At 34.2% G+C, this 16,496-nt stretch overlaps 1 protein-coding gene across 1 annotated transcript; it reads right to left on the reverse strand.

The window, feature by feature from the left end:
* Positions 1-1,741: 1,741 nt before the first annotated feature.
* On the reverse strand, positions 1,742-7,796 carry LOC114751280 (transcription factor MYB3R-5-like). Its single transcript, XM_028939939.1, has 4 exons — positions 7,660-7,796; positions 6,443-6,756; positions 2,292-2,804; positions 1,742-1,809 (listed from the first exon to the last, which is right to left on the reverse strand). Exons 1-4 carry the CDS (start codon positions 7,794-7,796, stop codon positions 1,742-1,744), a joined length of 1,032 nt encoding a protein of 343 aa, XP_028795772.1.
* Positions 7,797-16,496: the final 8,700 nt, after the last annotated feature.

Raw genomic sequence — 16,496 nt, forward strand, 5'->3', positions numbered from 1 at the left:
AAAAGAATCCAATAGAGACACTCAATGCAAGCAAACATAAAACCAACTAAGCATGAATGTGCAATTAACTCAAGCAACCTTTATTCTTAATTAATCAACAATCATAGAATACTTCAGTGCAAAGAAATTAACACAAGAAATATAGCAGGATAAAAGAAGAGAAACATAACAGAGCTCACATAGGGTACAAGGTTTCACTCATCTCTCAAATGGGAAAAATTTCACTCAATCCACCTAGATTAGCACCTACCATAAGCTTGTAGAAATTCTAATATCTCCACCACTAACATACCTTAGGTTCATGATCAAGGGGATTTGAAGGGTTGTAATGTTGAAAAAAACAAGGCCAAATGAATGAATGGACTAACAAGTGAAATGCATGAGTAGTAAAGAATCAACTCAAAGTGAGCTTAAGTACAATCATAAAAGAACACCAAAGTGCAGATTTTAAACTTTTGAAACAAAAATCCTTGCTCTTCAAACCACCATGGAATGCCTTATTTTAAATTTATTCTTTTGTTGCAACTTATTTTCTCTTTTTTTTTTATAACTTTCTTTCTTTGGCTTTTTCTAAATATTTTCTTCTCTTTCTTGCCTTTTTCTATTTCTATTTTTTTTCTTCTTTTTTTTTCTTTTGGCATACAAACCCAAGAAAGCAAAGATATAGACATTAATGATGTACTTTTTAAAATGAAAAACCAAATGTAACTCATGCAAAACACTTGCTAAAACAAAATGAATGGAATGAAAGTAAAGGCTCAAAGGGGTGAACAAAGGTTAAATCAAGTGGTTTGTGTTTGGATAAAGGTTTAGAAATGAATGCCCCTATCATCTTCACAAATCTAGGTATTAATGTAGCTTGGAAAAAGAATCTAAACAAGTTCTAGAGGTTAACCAAAACTAGATGAAAATCACACAAGATGAGAAAATATATGGCTCAACAATCCTTCCATTAAGGCTTTCTCCAAGATGTTTCTTCCTTATGGATCAAGCCATGAAACAAGATTAATAACACTGCACCAAAGGCATTCTACTATACTAATCAACTAAGAACAAAAACCACTCAAATCAAATGCAATCAAACTCAGCCGTGCAATATTCACAAGCATTGTTCAAAAAGATTTTTAAAAGAGATGCCCAAGGATTACAAAAGTCAAGTCAGCAACAGAGAGAACATCAAATAACCCATACAGCAGTGCAAAACACTGAGGCGAATGAAAATAGGAGGACACAGAAACTAGCAGCAAAATTCCCAAGCAAGAATCACTCTCAAATCATGCGATGCAATTCAGAAATCAATCAATAAGGCAAAGAAGAGGAGCAATTATAGTAGCAATACTTAGGAAACAGGTGCAAATCCAAAGGCAGAAATTTTTTTTTTCAAGAGAAAGCTCAACAACTCAACAACAATCCCTCCCCCACACTTAAATTTTACATTGTCCTCAATGCAAAATCCAATGACAAGGTAATGACAAGAGAAAAAGAGGATCAATAAGGGAGTAAACAAAAACAAGATTACTTTTCTACTAGAATAGCTCCCCCACACTTATCCTCTTCAATAATTCAGTTAAGCACAGTTAATCAATGCAAAGTTAAGAGAAAATAAGTGAGGAAAGAGACAACTTTGTGCTTAAAGCGCCTTAGACTCTTAAAAGAGAAATTCTCATCAATAATGAGAAACATGAAACTTAGCAAAAAGGATTGCTCTTGATGATTGCACTTTCTTGGTGGTGGCTCAGGGTCAATTGAAAGAGGTCCAAGAGGATATGGTGGAGTTTGGTGTTGAGGAGATCCCTTCCAAATATGTGCCTGCACAAAAAACAACCTAGCAGCAGTACCAAATCTAACAATATAGACTTCGAGAGATTTCAAATAAAATAAAGACATTTTATGATTTAGACTCTTCAAATAGCTACAGCATCCAAGAAAGTCAATGATACTCCCATCAGTAGGAGTCAAACAATCATTTAAAGTTTCAAAACACTTAGGTTCACGTGACGTGGAAACTGAAGAATCCAATTGACAGTTATTAGAGTACAGCACATCACTATCACATTCACAATAGGTGGGAGGTAAAAGCATGAAAGCAGAAGAAGATTCATACATAATACTACTATTGACATAGCTAACTAAATCAGGAGGCAAATCACGAGACAAAACTTGTTGGAAAGGTTCATCTACATGCATAATTTTGTCAATCAAAATTTCAGAGTCTTTCTCAACAACACTAGAAGCTACTAACTCAAAGGAATTATCATGCAATTGGTTCTCAAGGCAATGATCATTCTCACATTTGTCATCAATAATTGCACTCAAACAAGATTTAGCAATCTCAATGTTCTCATACTTATCAATAACAACGCTTCCAACACTATGAAGAGGAACATGATTGGCATGTAAATCATCACACAAAACAGCATCTTCATCCAAATCACTACCACTAAGAGCAACAAAATGAGTATTAGCATGTACAAAAACATGAGGGGATTCACAGACAATTTCTTCATCCACCTCAATATCACTCATATTATCAAAAGCTTCAACAAGAATAGTAGTTATAGCACAAGGGTCAATCTCCTCAAGAAGAGGATCAATATTACCTGATATAGGACACAAGTCCTTATGAGTTTGTAGATGCTCATGCTTCATTTCAGCTTCTTGTATGAGTAAATCTGGGCACTTTGGCTCATCCTTCCCATTCTCAGATTCAATTTGAGCTATATCACTCAAGAACTTCTCCAATGCACTCTTACATTCTCCTAACTCTTCTTCTGATTCCTTTGAGATTCCAGATATCCGTGCTTCTTCAAGTAATCCATGGTAGTATGAATTTAAGCGGTCATAAGCTTCTCTTAAAAATCGTATCTGGTCCTTCTTAGGAATAGTAAGAAATGGGTCAGGTTCATTGAATTGAGGTTCATGAGATTGGGGGAGAGAATGGTAGTTGGATTGGGACGAGGGTTGGTGGTAGTATTCATATGGAAAAGGAGATGGTTCTTGGTGGTATGTATACGGTGGAGATATATGATTAGAGTATGGTTGGCGAGGTGGGAGTGATGGGTTAGGTGATTGATGTAGAGGATGGTTCATCCAAGAGGTGTCATGAGCATAGATGTGATTAGGCATTTGAGACTCTAGTTGAGCTTGGAAGGAGTCCAACTGTTGTAACAACTCTTCAATCTCTTGAGAATATGTTGAATTAGAAGGTGCTTCATTCCACGTACTATTTCCTACAAAAAATAGAGAATGTGAGAGTAGATCATGATTGCTATTAAACCAAGCCATGAAAAACAAAAAACAAATGCAAACTACTAAAAAAAAAACTAACAAAAATGAAAACTAAAAAGGCTCAACAAATGAACCCCAATCAAGGCTACTTGACACTTAATTACTAGGGAACCAATTTCTTGGCTCCCCGGCAACGACGCCACTTGAAGTTGAACTTCCCTTAATTGTCGCTTTGGGGTTACTCCAAAAATTAACCGAATTAATGCAATATAGTGCACAATCCGGGTCGTATTCACTTGAGGAGCCGAAAATGAAATTGAATCCTAGTAAATAAATGCAAGTAACCTTAACTATAAAAAGCTTTTTCTTTAATTATTTTTTTATTATATTTTTTTCCTTTTTTTTCTCTTTTTTTTTTAAATTTTTATTTTTATTTTTAAATCTTCCAAAAACCTGTAAACAAAATTCAAGAATAAGGTAGCATTAATTGTCCTTAAAAATCAATTAATCATAATTAAATCAAAACATGACAATTTTGCCCCTATAAAATAATAATTCAAAATAAAACAAAATAAATCAATTAAGGCAAAAAGGGACCAATTAAGCTGACAAAACTCATATAAAAGATACCAAAATATATCAAAATAATTGAGCTTGTCATCGAATGACCTCAAATTGTGTCTTAAATGTATTTGAACGATAAAACACAGCTTATTTTTCAAAAACACTCTTATTTTTTAAAAGGGTGGATGGGAGAGAGAATGAATAGGAAAAAAAACATATGGGAGGACATGTAATTAATTGAATGTGAAAAAAATAAAAAAGCATTGTGATGCATGATTTTTATATTGTTGATGTTGCAGGTTAATTTAACATTGTAATTATGAGATAAACTATTACATGATTTGGGAATAACCTATTTAGTCAGTCCACATTCTTCATATTTTTAAGTGGGAGGGGATCATTAGATGATTGGTAGAACATTATCGTTATATTGAAACTAGAAAATGGATTTTAGAACTAGATCATGGCGTGTGAGTTCATAGAACTATTGATGATGGGTGGATATATTGATTTGCTTTTGGAACAAACGAAAGTTTAACTGTTTTTCATCAAGTTTGAAGTCAGATCTTCTATAGATCAGATTATGTCGTTAATTAGGAAAGTTCTCTATAGGTGATTATTACTCAGAATATATTACCCGTAAATATATTATACATAACTTTCAGCTGTAATGACATGCTATAGGTGATGCATTAAGAACAAGATGATTAGTATCATATAAAATGAAAAGGACAATTGTATATGATCTCAAATTTTTAGCTAGGTCTCCGTGGCAACCTTCTTCTTTTTTCCACATCCTTTAACTTTTTTTTTTTGGGACTGACATCTTTTAATTTCGTTTAATCAAGTTTTCATATAATTTTACACGGCATAATGTTTAGAAGTATATTGTTAGTAACGCGTGCCTCTTAGTTGTCAGTTAGTTAGAGCTAAACTGACTGTTGAAAGTATAAATACAGCTATGATTTTACATTGAATTTTGTTGAATAAAGTGGAAATCAGTTTTCGTTCTCTTCTCTCTTCTCTTCTCTCTTCCCCCCCCCCTGCCTGTACCATATAAGGAGAGTTTGAAATCTTCATCACCCACATTTTGTCTTAAATGAAAGTAAGCCCTATGCCTACATGACAATTAAGTTTAATTTCTAATCCTCTGTGTTTTATCGGCAAAGAAAAGAAAACTTTTGTGTGCACGTGTGCGCGCACGTTCAGAGCAAGAATTCTCTTCACGATGTCTGGATTCAGACTGCGATACACGACTTTAGTACTCATCCATTAATGCAGTGATAAATTCACGTGTTTATAATGTTCTACTGAGTTATAAAACATAAATATGGACGTATAATCAAAAGCGCTCGATTTCTTTTATACATACAGATAGATTCACAAGTTTCAACCGTCAAAAGCACAAACAAGGTGTTCATGCAGGCTAGGGGAGATTTGGAAGGGCTTAACTAGGTCACTAAGGTCTTGTTTGGTATGAAGCATTAAAAATGAGGGATAATAATTGACATTGAGAGTGAAAAACTATATTAAAAGAGTGTTTGGAATGAGTAATTATTTGATACTTGGGATTAGACAAATCTATATGTGAAATTAGAGAATACCATAGGAGAAGGTGTTATTCTCCAATTCCATCTATATGGGATTGCCTAATCCAATGTGATAAGAAATCACTCATGCTAAATATTCTTTTAACATATGTTTTCAATTTTAGTTCCAATCCTTATCTCTTATTTTCAATGTTTGGTATCAAATGGGACCCAAAGTTATCATCCAGTCCAATATTAAATCAGCCAACAGCAAGTGCAGAAACACTCCATATCACGGAAGAACAGAGGTAAGGAAGGTATCTTGGTGTATTTTGTTCAGTGTTGCTTCCCGGTCCTTGTGGAAAGCGAGAAATGCAAGAGTTTTCAAGGGTGAATATCCTGATACTTACAAGCACGAGTAGCGAAGTGTGGTTCAAGATTAACTCGGGGATTGGCAGGGTGAAAAGGGATTTAGTTGTTATTTTCACATTCCTCCGATAACCGTATCCATAAGCAATCTTCAGTTCCCACCAACAATTGCACGCCATATTTAATTTCAATACATTAATTATTACTCTTATAAATGTAACTGAGAGGGAAATATATATATATATATATATATATATATGAAGAAGAAGAATAAGGAGTCATGAGCACATATGGATCCTATTACAGGAAATACAACCAACATATATTAAGCATATTAACCTCTCCATAACCAGTTTCCTGGCAGAAGAGTAAAGTGAGCTATACTCTCTACAAGTATGTTTTGATTGAAGAGAACAGAGAAGAAAGAAATGTGATTTAGATCTAAATAAGAGATATGTCTAATTAGATCGAGCATTCCCTTCTTAATTCTTCCTCTCTCTGCAATTAAACTCCCATATCTTAAACTTCACGATGTAAACTCTTGTTACGAGGCCCATCAAAAGAAATATAAGGAAAGAACTACCATTTGCTTACATATCCTTTTTAGGATCTTCTGGAAATCCTTGCATCACTTGGTACAAAAACTCAGAATTATTGATAAGGAACAAGGAATAAAATTCATCCACGTCCGCTTCATTTGTTGCAAAGTTCAGACTATAATAGTTATCCTGGTCATATATATTTTCTGGGACCAATGGTTATTGGTTGGGTCCCAAAATCCCCGAATTCTTCAACTATTTCCCATGCGGCATTATTAGCATCGCTTGATTCTTCAATCGGTGAGCTTTCCAAGACATTAGCGGAGGAAGCAGCAACGAAACCAAGCAGAGGGTTTTCAGGTTCGAAATGCTTTGTTGTTTCTCTTTCACAAGTACAACTAGAATTCATTCTGAGCTCAAATTTGTCCGCTTGATTGCACTCCAGTTGCTTCTTTAGGTGGCTATGCCAACGGTTCTTAATCTCGTTGTCACTTCTCCCTGGTAATCTTTCGGCAATCAAAGACCATCTGCGACCACAAATGTTTTATATGTTACACACACACACACATGAAAGCATCTTACGTTTACTTGATATTTAAAGCACTTGAGCTTTGAAGTCAATTGATTCTTTCACATATAATTAAAGATTGAATTTTTCTTTAGTAACTCTAATTTCCATCCCCATGATGGAATCACAATGAGATCTAGCTGGTTTGCAGTGCAAACTACAAACTATATCTTATGTTTAGAACTGGAAGTAGTGTTAGGAATGTCAAGGAAACAAATTAAAACTCGATCATCCAACTTAAATTTTCACCCTCTTAAGAAAAGATTTTTCAAGTGAAAATCAAAACCTCTTCGTATATCCTCTAACTTTTTCCAAGTCTTCCTAGCCATTTTCAGGGAACTGAAAAAGAGTCACAAAGATACTTATAAACGAATTAATGAAACTTATTAAACTCAAATATTATTAGATCTAGCTACATATAGCTAGCGTCGAAGTTCATGCTTGTGCAACAAAGTCATTAACGACTGAGATACCAAGAAATCCCAGGATATCCGTGTTCCTATATTTGCAAATATCTGTTAAGGAAAAAACCTTGATGGATACGAAAAGCTCGCATGAATCCGGGAGAGCATATATCAGAGGTGAAATATGCTTACTTATTTCCAAGTTGTTGATGTAATTTGATGATGAGTTCGTCTTCTTCTTGGGTGTAATTTCCATGCTTTACGCCCGGACGAAGGTGATTTAGCCAGCGAAGTCGGCAACTCTTTCCACACCTTGATAAACCTGTACGTAATTGCAGCTGAAACTCCATCAAGATCTCTTTAACAAGAAACTAAAGTTCATTAGGCTGAAACTGACAAGTTGGTTTTGGCGTGGGTTTGGTTAACAAATTCTTTTGTGTGTGCGTGTGTGTGTGTACGTCCCCGCGTGTTTGGGGAGTTGGCGCCAATTTCTATGACCATATATCTCAACATATGCTCTTAACCTTTCATCCTCTTCCTTACTCCACGCACCTCTCTTTATTCCGTTTTTGTCATAGTAAGGGCTTCTCGTCATTGCCTATGTATACTAATAAACTCAGTTTGTTTGGGTATCTCAGACAAGACTTCAATTCAACTATGGGAACATATGCACTTATAGAAGGCAGCAGACACTCGTATATAGGAACCTCAGCTTCACTCAATAATATATACTGAAGTCTTAGCTAGCTAGCAATGAGATTGGACTGCGCGCTGAAACAGAGATGGGTATGTTCTCTCGTTCATGGAAAATTCCCCTAATAGATTAAATTAAAAAATAGGAGTGCAAATTGTTGTGAGAAATGGCTCTTGATCGTCACATGCGAAATAAAGTTTTCTGGTCTTTCGGAAGAAAAATCGACACCGTTGCGTCGGTCCACGTCTTTGATTAAAGAAACACCCGCCTACTCATCAGTGTTTTCTTTTTCTTTTTTCCTTTTTTTTGGGGGGAGGGGGGAGGGCATTGTGCAAATTACTTTTTGACTTCGGGGACGTTAATAAAAACACTTCGTCTGCAAACACGTGATCGTTGCGACCTTCCCCCCCCCCCCCCCCAAGAAAGATGCAATAAGAAATTTGCAGTGTTTTTTTTTCCTTTGCAGAATACTTTTAGACGATTTTCCATGGTTTAAGATTTATTTAATCAGCATGAGCTCTTTGTCGAGAATCTAACGTACGGAAGTACATAGAAAAAATTACACATAGCTCCCAGCAGCACAATTTATCAATACAAGGTAATTTAAAATCTCAAAATAAATAGGAGGTCCAATGGGACCTAAAAGTAATATACTACCTCCGGTTCTTAATATAAGACCTTATTTGACTTTTAGTTTGATCCTAAATATAAGACCCTATCCACTTTGTCTCTCATATTTACTCAATTTTTTTAAGATAGTACTTTTAATAATTATAGTTCTAGTTAATACACTTGATTAGTAAGAATATTTTAGGAAAGGCAACACATATTCAGGACAAATAACTAACTCAACTTACTTTCTTAATCTCTTCAAATTAGTCAACTGACTCTTATAATTAGGATCAGAGGTAGTATTTTAAATAAGAAATTACATCATTATCCCTATACACAAATTGATAAGCTCATATGCGTGGATGAACAAGTCAATAAGAACGTATTGACAAGTCAAAGGACATCAGTTAACAACTAAATTTATGAGATAACATAGCCTTCATATAAGATCAAGTTATCACAAAAGAGTATTATTATATGACAATTTTTAAACTGAAATCATGTGTGATCAAAGCATGCATATTGAGATGAAATAATTGGATTATATCATAATTTTGTTACAGACAGCTATTAGGTTGATAGCTAAATTTATGAGATAATATAACCTCACATAAGATCAAATTATAAAAAATTCTTATACAACATTGACAAGGGTAACGGCTTATTATATAATGGTGACATTGTGTAAGAATTTTCCCGATTATACGCGCGCGCACACACACACAAGTATATGCTGCATAAGTGGAATTGAAATTATTGCGGCTACATCTCATTGTTTATGTACTATAGTGTAGACGGGATTTAATGCCTGAAACAAATTTCGTGTTTAGACCCCGCATGCCCATATCCAAAAAGTAGGTGCAATGTTAAAAAAACCGGATCGGACCGGACGGTTCAGACTGAAAACCGGTGAACCGGCCACTTGCCGGTCTGGTTCATGCTATGAACCGGAAAATTTTTGAACCGGTATGAACCGGTTCAAACCGTAGTGACTCGGTAATAACCCGGTCAACTCGTTGGGTTAGATAGGTTAATTGGGTCACTCTTTTTTTAAAAATAAAAACCAGAAATTGGAAGTTTGAGGAGAAAAAGAAAGAGGAGGAGGAGGGCGGAAGAGACCGCGGCGAGAAGGAAGAAGAATGGAGAAAAAGGTAGGGAAGAGGAAAGCAACTTGCCAAACTTTTCTTGGAAGCATAGAGCGCATATGTTGGAGTGTTGATTTTGCAAGCATCATTGCTGCCATGTCCATAACAAACTCAATTATTTTTATATATTTTGGTATCTTTTATGTGAGTTTTGTCAGCTTAATTGGTCCCTTTTTGCCTTAATTGATTTAATATGTTTTATTTTAAATTATTATTTTTTAGGGGCAAAATTGTCATATTTTGGTTTAATTGTGACTAATTGATTTTTGAGGACCATTAATGCTACCTTATCCTTGAATTTTGTTTGCAGGTTTTTAGAAGATTTAAAAATAAAAATGAAAATTAAAAAAAAAAGAGAAAAAAATAAAAGAAAAATAAATTAAAAATATATATAATAATAAAAGAGGGAGCAAAACGCAACGTTTTGCCCCCCAAACCTAATATACTATAATTCTTCTTCAAACACAAGGAGAAGACGCCGAACGCTGGAGAAGAAACGGAACACACACACACGCGACGAGACGAACCCACGAGCTGGCGGCGGAAAACGAATAGAAAAACAAACCAGCGGCGTGAGGGAAGAGGATTCAGCGTGAGCTTCCACAGCGAAATCACACCCCAGCATTCATCTTCTTTGTTCTTCATGGCTGAACCGAATTGGTTTGTTGGAACTGTGGTTGTGATGGTTAAGAGTAGCTAAATCTTCTAATTCTCTAGAGCAATGGTTATGGCTTGAACTTAGAGCTTCAAAGGGGAGTTTCAACTCTTCTAATCTTTACTTCTTTCATTATAATTGTGATTTCTAGGTCTTAGAATGAATTTTATAATGTTTGAATGGGCTGTGATGATTTATATTTGCATTGAGATTAGTTGTAGTTGTTAGAATCTTTGATTAGCATTTAACATTATGCTGTAATTAGCTTTAATTTCTTTACATTGTACTGGGTCAGACTATGTTTTGAAATTATTGTGAACATTTAGTGGTAATTCAAGGTGGCTTGGTTATTGGACTAAAAATGTTAATTGCTTTTCTTTGATTTTCTTTTTGGCTAATTGTGCTGAAACAGTTTAATTGTGAGTAATTAATATGCAAGGTGGCTTGGTGTTGATTATTCTAATTAAACCGAATCTAAAGGGTGGCCCTTAGAGTCTTTTGAATTTAGTTAACTCCCAAATTAATTGAAGTAATGATAGCCTAAATCATTGTACTAGGGAATTGCTCTTCCATTTGCTGTCACTTGTTAATTCACTTTGCTTATTTTATTCATATCCATTTTATAAACTAAAAATCCAAAAATTATTTACTTATTTTGCATCCTTTTAAATTTTGCCAATTAGTCAGTTAAAAAGAAAATCAATCCCTTTTCAAGTCAATTCTTTATTTTTGATACTTAGTTTGCTTAGGATTTCAAATAAAGGCTCCTCAAAGTGAAACGACTCGAGTTTTGCACTATATTACATTGCTTGGATTTATTTTTGATTGGGAACCCCAAGGCGAACGATAAAGGCTCTCATCAAGTGGCGCCGTTGCCGGGGAGCCAAAAAAATTGATTTCCAAGTAACTAAGTGTCAATCTTTGGTTGACTTGGTCCTTGAGCTTTTTAGTTTTTGCATGTAGCTAGTTTTAGCATCCTTAGGTAGTTTTTCATTGCATTGCTTTCATTTGCATCAAACCCCTGCGATGGTTGCCTGTGCCGGAGTTTCGGCGACCAGCCAATTGATAAGGATGTTTGATAATTTTTTCAAAAAAAATTAAGGACAATTTGGTTTTTTCAGCAAATTTTAAAATCTCAATTTAGTCATGTGTGACCAAATGAGAATCTTTATTATTCAGCTAACCAAATGAAGATTTTCAAATCTAAGTATCATTTTTGTGCCTTTTTTTTTTCAGATTTGAATTTAAATAATTTTTTTTAAAAATGATCAAAATATTAAAATCACGTGGACACCATGTCAATCTAGTACTGCTAGCGGGGGTCCCTTCCTAAACCAGTGTAAAAAACCTAAAACAACCGACACAAATAGGCATTTTTCTGTACGACTGTAATAGTAAAAATCAGAAATTCTTTGGTACACAACAAATAAAAACAGCAGCCCCCCAAAAGAAGACCAATTCATAATGTTTGGAGTCTTTAGACTAGTTTGATTAGATTAAGAAAATTAGATAAGTTAGTTAATTATAAGAAACATGACATGTTTTTGTTAAAACACCATAATAATCTTTCTTAATATATTTCTTCTCTTACTTACTTGATTATGGCTAATAGAGTATTTATAGAAGTAATTTAAAAAAAATTAATAAAAATAATAAATAAGTCTTATATTTAGAACTAAAATTAATTTAACAATTAGGTCCTATATTAAGGATTGGACTGAGTACTACTAAAATTCTTGATTTCTCTCATGAATGTTTAATTATTCCCATCCGGTCCCTGAAAACACCCCCAATCCTAACTACCATGTCAGTCTGAAGTCAACCCTCATCCTACAAAGGGTCGTGTGAATGTAAAACTAACAAGGTTTCAACAAAGGATCGTGTGAATGTAAAATAACAAAGTTTGGGTGGAAACCGCGTAGTCGAAAAAGTTAAATACAAGGTATAGTTTTAAAATGTCTAATTGTACGGAATCGGTATTTTTTAATTAAAAGATAAGGAGTGACACAAAAGCAAACAGTATCAAGCATTGACTTAACTTTATCTGTCAACCAACGAATCCCGAGAGTATCTCTTAATACCCCACGGGGAAAAAGGACCACCAAAAGAAAGTTCTCGTTCAAATTCGTACACCCATATTTAATATCTTGTTATCCCTATGGGAATTTGCCATGAAATTTGAAAGCATATTCGTGTTTTCCAGCATGTTGCCAGCTGGGGCTTCGATATCATTGAATGGAGCCAAGGTTCTTATATATATACACGAGTATGGGCTGCCTTCTGTAAGTGCATATGTTTCCATATTTGAAGTCTTGTCTCAGAGAACCAAACAAGTTTAGCAATATACATACATATATATATATATATATATATATAGGTGACGACGAGAGGGCCTTGCCATGACAAGAATGGAATAAAGAGAGGTGCGTGGATTAAGGAGGAGGATGAAAGGTTAAGAGCATATGTTGAGAGATACGGACACAGTAATCGCGTCAACTCCCCAAACAAGCAGGTATATACACGCACACACACACTTGAACTTGTTAGGCAAACTTGATCCAGATTTTGGTTATGCATTACTCGGTGATGGCCATGGTAATCTCTTTCGGTAATTCTCACTTGGATGTGTTGTTATATACTACCCCCGATCGTTAATATAAGAGTTCGTTTGACTTTTATTTTGGTCCTAAATATAAGACTTTAATCTATTTTGTCTCTCATATTTATTTATTTTTTCAAGGTAGTCCTTGTAATAGTAGTAGTTCTAATCAATACATTTGATTAGTAAAAATATTTTAAGAAAGATAATACCTACTTGTTACAAATAACTAACTTAACTAGTTTTCTTAATCTATTCAAATTAGTTAACTAGCTTTTATATTAAGAACTGGAGGTAGTACATCTTTTGTGAGCATCAACCAACTTGTGTTTTCAACGTTGTATATTCTTGGCGTTGCATATGTTTAACCTAGTAATTACGAGATGAATTAAATTAGGTGATTTGGGAATAACTTGTTCTTTTTTTTTGCGCCATGGATTTGGGAGTAACTTGTTTGCTCAGTCCATATTTTTAAGTGGGAGGAGAAATTAGATGATTGGGAAAACATTAGTGTTATATTGAAACTAGAAAGTGGATTTTAGAATTAGGTCATGGTATTGGTATGTGAGTTCATAAAACTGTTGATGTCTTGATGATAGGCGTGGATTCATTTAATTTTCTTTCCCATATGGGACGCACAGAAGTATATATAACAGCTGATCTCATGTAGTCTCATCAGGATATATACTTTTTCCATGAAGTCTTAGAAGTCAGATTTTCTATAGACCAGATAAGTTAAGGAAATTCTATGGGAGATGATGATTCAGAATATGTGTACCTGCAAATTAAATATATTATTACTTTAAGCTAATGATATGCTACCGGTGCATAAAATTATTACTACCTCCGGTCCTAAATATAAGAACTAGTTGACTAATTTGAGTAAATTAAGAAAATAAGTTAAGTTGGTTATTTGTAATAAATAAGTGTTATGTTTCTTAAAATATCCTCGCTAATCAAGTATATTAGTTATAATTACCATTACTAGACGGACTACCTTGAAAAAAAATAGATAAATATGAAAAACAAACTGGATTAGAGTCTTATATTAAAGATCAAAATAAAAATCAAATGAAGTTTTATATTAAGAACAAGAGGTAGTAGTATTTATAAAATGAAGAGGACAATCATTTATGATCTCAGATCTTAGCTAGATCTCCGATTCTAGCATGGCACCCTTTATATTTTTCTCCCCTTTTTGTCAACTTTTTTTTTTTTTGTAGGGAGAGTGCGATATCTGGATTACTACCCACAGTTCATCTTATATATCAAAGCTAGCCCCATGCAACAATTTATTTTGATTTCTAATCCTCTTTTTGTCCCCCCCCGGGGGGCTTCTTGGAGCAAGGATCCTCTTCAGGATGTCTGGATTTAGATTAAATACACAATTTAAATACTCATAAATAATGCAGGGATAAATTCATATAATAATATTCACTTATTATATACAGATATGTACGCATGGTCAAAAGCGCTCGATTTTACTATGCATGGAGATTCACGTAACAATTTCGGTTTTATGCATGGATGAAAGTCCACAAACTTCAATAATAAAAAGGCACAAACAATATGATGAAGGAACCTAGCTACTTGCAAGATCAAGACACGTTATTAGTAGGATAATAATTATGAGTGTGCTGATGGAATTTCAACTTTCGAAGGAATGAAAAGGAATGTAGGTGTTTTTTTTTGACATTCCTCCAAAACCATCCGCAGCTAGCCATCTTCAGTTTGACCAACAATCTGCATGCCATATTTAATTTCAATATTAATTATTACTGTTATAAATGTAATTGAGAGGGGAATATGTTAGAGAAGGAGAGCATAATCATGAACTCGTATACATGCATTTTATTATAGGCAATAAAACCAACAAGATAACCTCTCCAAGCAGAGGGTTGTTGGGGTCGAAATACTTTGTTGTTTCTCCTTCACAAGTACCACTAGCCTTCATTTTGAACTCAGATTTGTCCGCATGATTGCACTCCATGTGTTTCTTTAGGTGGCCATGCCAATGATTCTTAACCTCGTTGTCACTTCTCCCTGGCAATCTTTTGGCAATCAAAGACCTTCTACGAGGACAAATGTTATATATGTTGGAGATATATTAGGTATATACCGGATACATATGAAATCGTCTTACGTTTACTTGATGTCTAAAGCACTTGAGCTTTGTAGTCAATTGATTCTTTGACCTTTAATTATAGACTGCATTTTTTCCTTCTTAACTCTTTTCATTGGAAACTAAAGTTAATTAGGTTGAAATAAACAAGTTGGTTTTTGGTGCAAGTTTGGTTAACAAGTTCAAGCATACCTACATGTTTGGGAAGCTGAGGCCAGTTTCTGTGCCCATATCTCTCAACACAGGCTCTTGACATTTCATCCTCTTCCTTACTCCACGCACCTTTCTTTAATCCATTTTTGTCATAGTAAGTGCCTCTAACCATCACCTGTATATATAAATTACCTACCAAACTTACTTGGTTATCTCAGATCAACCTGATTAAGTGATTTCAAATATGGAAACCTACACATATAAGCTAAGGCAACACACACACACACACACACACACACACACACACACACACACACTAGAACCTCTCGACTCACTCAATATAGTGAAGCCGTAGAGAACAATAAGATTAGGAAACACGCTGAAAGAAATGAGTATGTTTTCTAGTTCATGGAAAATTCCCCTAGCAATTTAACAAATATAAAATATAGGTGTATGATTTTGAACAAGAAGAAGCACTGTCTGTTACCTTTACTTTTGGCGGTTGTTTTTCTGGGTCGGCTATTACTAGGAGTGCAAAGTGTGGTTATGAGAAATGGATCAAAATTGGTCACTTGCGAAATCAAGTTTTTATGTTGGTTGGAAAATAAATTGATACAGTTGGGGCGGGCCAAGTCTTTATAAAAAGGATACACGGCTCATCAGTATGTAATTGGTCAATTTATTTAAATATATATGATACAAAACTTTTTGACTTTTTGACCGTGGAATTAAGGTGGACTTCACATGGACGAGATAGTTAGGGTTTCATGCGTTGGAATTAATTGTTATCAGTTTGCAGAATATAAGGATATATATAAAGATTTAACAGAACTTTATAAACCAATCTTCTGGAAGAGTTAAAACTGAGGGGGAAAAAATACAGTGAAAATCTCAAAAAAAGAAAAAAAAACTTAAAATATACCGAATTTTAAATTAGGATTATTTCCTACATTTTAATTGGTTTTGACTATACTTGACTTGCAAATAATAACATATTTTTATAAAAATTCTTAATTTAGAATTTAGTAATTTTCAGGTTTCTTTTGTAGGATTTTCCCTAAAATATAAATGAAAATTTCTTAAATCGTATCATTCTTCATCTAAATATATAAGCGCCTAACCTCAAAGGAAAAAAGATCATATGCACTGACAGAATTCTTTGGCCGGGACTTCCTTTTACATAAATCATTGCATTTGACATACTCAAACGATAGACACACGCAAGCGAACACTAGACATGAAATTAGTTTCAGCCTTTAAATTTGAATATTTCATAAATAATAAAGAAAAGAAAGTCTTTTGGACTGTGTTCTAT

The sequence above is a fragment of the Neltuma alba genome, unplaced genomic scaffold, assembly GCF_004799145.2.
Source record: "Neltuma alba isolate B1F8T4 unplaced genomic scaffold, ASM479914v2 tig00001131_pilon, whole genome shotgun sequence".
NCBI lineage: Eukaryota > Viridiplantae > Streptophyta > Magnoliopsida > Fabales > Fabaceae > Neltuma > Neltuma alba.